The sequence below is a fragment of the Nelumbo nucifera genome, chromosome 7, assembly GCF_055504915.1.
Source record: "Nelumbo nucifera cultivar China Antique chromosome 7, China Antique-T2T, whole genome shotgun sequence".
Lineage (NCBI taxonomy): Eukaryota > Viridiplantae > Streptophyta > Magnoliopsida > Proteales > Nelumbonaceae > Nelumbo > Nelumbo nucifera.
In genome coordinates this window covers 3,663,895-3,671,047 of record NC_142655.1, presented here as the reverse complement: position 1 = coordinate 3,671,047, position 7,153 = coordinate 3,663,895, and the positions used below count along the sequence as shown (strand labels likewise).

The window sequence follows — 7,153 nt, the reverse complement described above, 5'->3', positions numbered from 1 at the left end:
TAATTGTGTAGACGTCTTACACTCGAAAAGGAAGTTGCTTGCTGTCTTAACCACCTGTAAAGGCTCCTGTCTAGCATTCTCAAATATCTATTTGTTTCTAGTTTCCCATATGCAATAAATGATTATTGCAAACTTGCTTAGACTCGTTGATGCTTGTTGCTTCCCTAGGTTTTGAGCCAGTGAATTGTACTATTCCTGAACGATGATGTGAATGGGTGGGTGACTGTGGAATTGTAGAAGGATTTAAGCCGATCTAGGCTCCGCACCATAAAGCCCGTGCAAATGGGCATTGAAAATAGAGGTGGTGTGTGGTCTCCCCTTGACTGTTGCAAAATGCACAAAGTTTGTCCTTCTAATAATCAGGGGCACTTACTTTTTGTGACAAGTCCATCCCAGAGGGTCACCCAAAGAAAGACTTGGAACCGGTATGGAATTTTGAACTTTTGAAGTTTGATTTTTGGCCCACTTATAAAATCTCCGTGGCAGAACCCATTTGGCATATAGTGAGTCCCATCTTCTTATTACAGGCACGTGGTGTGTCAAAGATGACAATTCTTCAGTCTTCACCGTAAAATACGCACTTCAGATTTTCAGAATTTCAGTATTTTACCCGTTTTCCTGTCCAAGTACCTCCGCATTTCCACCAGCGAAGTGCGAATCCCACAAAGATATTCCGCCTCTCTGAACGTCCCAAAAGCCGCCTCGCCTTTTCAGTTTCTCAAAATAACACTCTCAACTCTCAGCTCTCAGGATTCATCTTCAGTCCATAAAATAAGAAAGATCCCTGCTCTGCTTTCCCTTCCTTGGAGTCGTTTGATCCAACATGGCGCTTGTCAAGCGACTCCCACATCTCTCTCCTTTCTGCTCGCCCCGTCCTAGCAAACCCAGACCCCTTAATCTACACCCCTTCTCCTCCTTATCCTATTCCCCTTCCTCTTCTTCCTCTTCCTCCTCCTCTCCCTTTACAGAAAAACACTCCCTTGAGAGATACCAACGAGATGGATGGTTGTACAAAGACGCACCTTTCCACGATTCTTGTTCTCTCCCAACTGATTCCAGCTCCATCCGGGAGAACGATATAGCTCTGCAACTACCCGAGCTTAAGAAGCTGCTACAAGTCCTGAGAGAGAAACGAGGGACTGAAGGTCCCAATGGAGGAAATAGAGGACCTGGAAATGTGTTCTTGGTCGGGACTGGACCTGGAGATCCGGAGCTCTTAACGCTGAAGGCATTGAGGGTGATTGAGAGTGCTGATCTTCTTTTGTATGATCGACTGGTGTCCAATGATGTACTAAATTTGGTGAAACCAGATGCTAGGCTTCTCTATGTCGGGAAGACTGCTGGGTACCATAGCCGAACTCAGGTTTGATATACAAATCCAATGCCCATTTTTTTGGACCTTCCTTAATTACGGATTGCGCGCTTTTCCTAGTTTTATTCTGGGTTTCAAAAATGAAGTTTATAATTTTTTGCTCTCCTCTTTGTTTCTTATTTTTGTTTCTGGAGATTTTATTTTGCTTCTTATTCGAATCGGATTTTAGGTATTGGTTTGTTCTGCATTAAATTAAAATGTTAGGTTTTGCAGATGGAGATTCATGAGTTGCTTCTGAGTTTTGCTGAATCTGGCGCCACAGTCGTGAGGCTAAAAGGAGGGGATCCATTGGTAACTTTTTGTTGTTGAATGCTTATATAAACAGTTTAAGTGACTTAGTTTGGAAATGTTATTTAATCTCGGAGGGGGTCTCCTCTGAAATGTTGCGTGGGCTTATTATTTATAGGTATTTGGAAGGGGTGGAGAAGAAATGGATTTTTTGCAACAACAAGGGATTCAAGTGAGCGTTGTTCCAGGTACAGTAGAGTGAGATTATCTCTTCTCACGGAATTGAATTGAAACTGTTAGTTGATCTCTGTAGCTGAAGCAATGGACACCAAACTGGGAATTCAAGTTTGATATCTGTCTTTATTATCGTTCAGGTATCACTGCTGCTTCAGGAATAGCAGCAGAGCTGGGAATCCCGTTGACCCATCGTGGTGTTGCAAATAGTGTTCGATTTCTGACGGGGCACTCAAGGAAAGGAGGAACTGATCCTCTTTTTGTAGCAGAGCATGCAGCTGATCCTGATTCAACTCTGGTTGTCTACATGGGCTTGGCGACTCTACCTTCTCTCACCCAAAAACTGATGCATCATGGACTACCACACAATACACCTGCTGCTGCAGTAGAGCGAGGGACTACACCTCAACAACGGATGGTGAGCAAACATGGTTACATTTTGTCTTCCTTGGCCAATTCTGTTTCTGTGCTTCTGAGTTTTCTAAAGGTGACTGCCTGAAATTTGCTAGTCATTAACTTTCCACTTTCTTTTTCCTGGGTATAGGTGTTTTCTGAATTGAATAATCTTGTTGATGAAGTTACAAAGGCGGAGCTTGTATCCCCAACATTGATCATCATCGGGAAAGTTGTGGCACTCTCACCATTTTGGTCCTCTTCTTCTGAAGAAGCACCTCTTATGGTAGAGACCAGTTAGTCACCATGTTGGAAGTTTTGTTTCAATGGATGATGCTCTTCAATCATGAGTAAGCTCAATCCTTCAACTAGGGATAATTAGTTTTATCCCTCATTTTCAAGAAGGCCGATGCTTAGCTGCTGTTGACAACATTTGGTTGGGTTATATTTCATCTGTTTTGGCTGGGGCTGGAGAAGAATTGGTTTCATTGGTCATGTGTGTAACAGACCAAGAACTGTACTGATGAGTTATGGGGAATAGTTTGGGGCCTGTATGGCTCTAAAACCGAAAATGGATGTGGTTTGCAAGTAGTGACAAGAGACTGGATGATCTATTGCTTAATAGAAGATATGGCCCTACAGGCCTAGTGGAGTGGCATTTGGTAAAGAAGTATTCTTTAAACTGGTTCCGATGTTTGGGACATATCAATTTTTTGTATGGATCTAATTACCTTTTGCTGCTTTTGTAATTCAAACTATAAATTGCTAATAAATTTTGATTTGACTCTTCCAGAAAAGGAAGAGTTTACCATTTTGAGGATTCAAAAATGGCTTTGTTTTATCTACTCTATTCTGCATTTCTGTTTTTTGTGAACTTTGCACTATTCGTTTGCAATGCAAATTGCATCTGGTTCAGATCTGTGCTTTTAAGTTGTAAGTTGTAACTATAATTTGCACTCTTGCAATCTTGCCTCCTGCAAAGTTTGCACCTTTATCTTGGCGGTGCAAATTTTGCATCTTAAGCTGCATTTGGAAAGAGTACAAATACAAATATATACAGTCCAAATACATACAAAATACAAGGATTTGCATTCTACATATTTGTATTTGTACTCCTTTCAAATTGAGCCTAAAACTGACTACTGTAAAATTTGCACTACCTTCTGCCTACCTTTATTTCCTTTCACAAGTGGGAATTGCATCATTTTACTTCACATTTTACTTCTCCCAACAACCTTTCTCCTGCTTTCAATCTGTTTCATAGTGGGGACTTGCATCATTTTACTTCACATTTTTCCTGCTTTCAACCTGTCTCATAGTGGAGACTTGCATCATTTTGTTTCCCATTTTACTGCTGTGTTTGGTTGCAGTGTAATTTTATTTGCAGTAGTACAAATGCATGGGAGTGCAAATGTAAAAAATGCAAATTCTTGTTTAATTTTGTTTTAGATTTTACTTTATTCTGCTTCACGTCTTAGTTTACTTCATTTATACTGCAATCAGATAAAATAAACTAAAATTTGAAACAAAAACATGTCAGAATTTACACTCAAATCATTTGCACTGCCATGGTCTTGTATCAGTGCAAATTTATTTGCATTGCAACCAAACACAGTAGAAGCAAACTGAACAAAGTCAAATCTGAAGCAAAGTTACATTAGATCCTGATGATTTTTAGCCTTCTAAATTTGAGTTTATGTTTTTCCCTGATTTTGCAATGAAAATCTTTTCTTATTTTTCCTTGCTCTCATTCCCTTGATTTTTTCTGTAATTGGAATATCAGGTTTCTATTGATTTCTTAGGCTCTTAGTTTTCTTCAGCAATGAGTATTTCTTTCTTTCACTATTTACCTTTTCATGCCCCCTCTCTCTCTTTCTTAATCATTAATAAAGCTTTTGGAAAAGTACGGATAGGCCCAATGCAGATTTCTGAAGTCCACTGCAGAGCTATAACCAATCAAAATGTCAAAAACCCCACTTTATACACCAATGTCAAAAACCCCACTTTATACACCAATGCCCACTCGTGAATTGACATCAATTCCAACCTGGCACCTACCCCAACTGTACTTTGAGCATAGAAATTCTGACCCTGGGTTGAACCGTCATTTTTCCTAAAATTCCGTTTGGTTTGTGGGATGGGGATGAGAAAAAAGGAATATTCTAAAAATATTCATTTTTCTCTTGTTTGTTTCAAGGGAAACAGGGGGATGGGATGAGAAAAAAGTGGGATGCGAGATCCCAATTTTGTGTAATCGGAAAAACTCGAGAAAACTCGAGTTCGTCTTCCTCATCGTTGCCACCACCGCCACCACCGCTGCTGGTAATCGCCATTGCCGGTAATTGCCGCTGCCCTTCTACCTTCTACCTTCTGCGTATGGAAACCGGCAAAGCATCTGTCGTTGCTGGTTTTGTTTTCATCCTCTCTCATGCATATGCTGGTAATCGCCGCTGCTGGTAATGCCACTGCTGGTAATGCCACTGCTGGTTTCATCTTCTACCTTCTGCCCTTCTACCTTTACCAGATCTGCCACTACACATATGCATGAGGATGAAGAGGGTTTGAACTTGATGGTTTCAGGAACCCAGATCTGCCGCTGCCCTTCTACCTTCTACCTTTTTTTTATAATTGAAATAATTTTATTAAACAACAATAAACAATAGTACAAAGTCCCCAAGAAAAGGCACGAATTGCAACATCTCCGGGCTAGTTAAGTACAGATTTCCAAATTAATAACAACTTACATAGAAGCACAAAAAATATCTTCCCTATAAACCCCCTGTTTGGCTAAAGCACCAGCCAAAGAATTAGCAGACCTACTAACCCATTTTACCTCAACTCTCATATTGCTAGTTAACCACTTTACTTTTTTATGAGATCTTTGTAGCCCCAAATGGTGGTATCCAAGTTTAGGAGCCACCTTGTTACCACCTGAGAGTCCCCTTCAACTAGGAGATGCTCCACCCCAAGCTGGTTGGCGATCTGAATTCCTTGTACTGCAGTAAGGATTTCTGCCCTTGTGGAATCCCCCACTCCCACCGGCCTGAGAATAGGGAAATTATGTTGTTGTCCTTATTTCTCAGGATACCCCCTATACCTGAAGGCCCGGGGTTGCTTTGGCTGCTTCCATTAAAGTTTAGCTTGATGACACCTTCCAAAGACGGAATCCATTTTGACAGAATTCTATCATTCTTTGTTGAAGTGTTAGTTATTACTAGCCAATTCCTCCACAAATCATCAAAGGAGAAGTCATCAAAGATGTCCATAGTTTTTAGCCAATGGATTGCTCTTATTAGGATACAATCCTTCATTTCATCTAACCCTCTTTTCTTTTCTAAGAAAATTCTTGCATTCCTTTCCTCCCAAAGAGTCCACAGAGTGGCTGTCCTGACACATTTCCACATGACCTTACCTCTTCTAGTGTGCCAAACAAAGACAGATGGGTTGAATAACAAGCTTGAATCAGAAGGCATAGACCACCTACCTCCAAATAAACAAAGGCTCCACCTCCATATAGTTGTAGCAAAGGAATAGGAGATCAACAAATGTACATAGTCCTCATTCTCGGTCTTACACAAGGAACACCAATTTGGGGAAAGACAAAGCGAGGGTCTCTTTTTCTGTAAGTTTTCCAAAGTATTGATTTTACCATAGAAGACTTCCCGGCAGAATACAACAATTTTTGGGGGAATAGGTCGTGCCCAGACTTCTTTGACAGGGAATCCTTGGGAAATGGAGTTAGAACTGAGGGATTTTAGAAAAGAAGAGCAAGTAAAAGTACCTTTTGGAAGAGGAGTCCAAACCCTTTGATCAGAAGAAGTGGGGTCCAAGCAAACGGATTCTAGTAAATGAATTAGCTCAATAACACAAATCGACTCACCATCCCTTAACCCTTTACGAAACCCAAAGTCCCAGTTTAAAGATAAGGGGTTTAACGGGCTCGGGAGAAAAGTTGCAATTGGCTCAAGTTTGTGAAGGAAAATGGAATAGAGCGAGGGGAAACAATCTTTGAGGGGTTGAGTACCCACCCAAATATCCTCCCAGAACAGAATAGCATTACTAGAACAAGCATCATACCTGATGAATCTGAGGAAGCGAGGGAGAATACCATGTATAGCCTTCCAAGATGTAGTAAGGGTAGCTCGGCGAGATATCCCGGAATCCCAACCATTTCCTGCACAACCATGAATGCTTGCCACCACCTCATGCCATAATCTCTCTCTCTCTCTCTCTCTCTCTCTCTCGGGGCCATCTCCATAGCCACTTCCTTAGAAGGGCTATATTCTTCAGCACTATGTTCCCTATCCCTAAACCCCCTTCTTCCTTTGGTTTGTTAACTATCTCCCATATGATCAAGTGATCATTTTTCACCTCTCTTGGTTCCCATAGAAAGTCCCTCATTCTCTTTTCCAGTTTCTTAGCCTCCCTTAGAGGAATCCTGAACACTGAAAGGAAGTAGGTTGGAAGGTTGGCAAGTGTAGCCTTAATTAAAGTCAGCCTACCCCTTATTGAAATGTAATTCTTTTTCCAAGCTGCCAAGCACTTGTCAAATTTCTCCACAATAGGGGCTCAGAAACTACTTTCTTTAGGGTTGGCTCCTAAGGGTAGCCCTAAGTATGTCAAAGGCCAAGAAGAAATATTGCAACCTAAGCATTTTGCAATGGATTCAATCTCCCTATTCTCCAAGTTTACTCAAGCTATACAACTTTTATCAAAGTTTACCTTCAAGTTGGAGACCCTCTCAAAAGTACTTATTAAAATCTTAAGGTTCTCCACTTTGCTCAACTCATTCCCTTCACAGAAAATAACAATATCATCAGCAAACTGAAGGTGAGTTACTGGAATGCCTCTACTCCCTATTCTCCATCCCTTTATTTGGCCCTCCTCATCTGCTTTGGAGATCATCCTACTAAAGACATCAGCAAC

The 7,153-nt window shown here is 41.0% G+C and overlaps 1 protein-coding gene across 1 annotated transcript; it reads left to right on the top strand.

Moving 5' to 3' along the window:
• Positions 1-703: 703 nt before the first annotated feature.
• UPM1 (urophorphyrin methylase 1) lies at positions 704-3,055 on the top strand. The gene is made up of 5 exons (XM_010259112.3): positions 704-1,363; positions 1,586-1,663; positions 1,779-1,848; positions 1,975-2,252; positions 2,379-3,055. Exons 1-5 carry the CDS (start codon positions 824-826, stop codon positions 2,526-2,528), a joined length of 1,116 nt encoding a protein of 371 aa, XP_010257414.1. The 5' UTR covers positions 704-823; the 3' UTR covers positions 2,529-3,055.
• Positions 3,056-7,153: the final 4,098 nt, after the last annotated feature.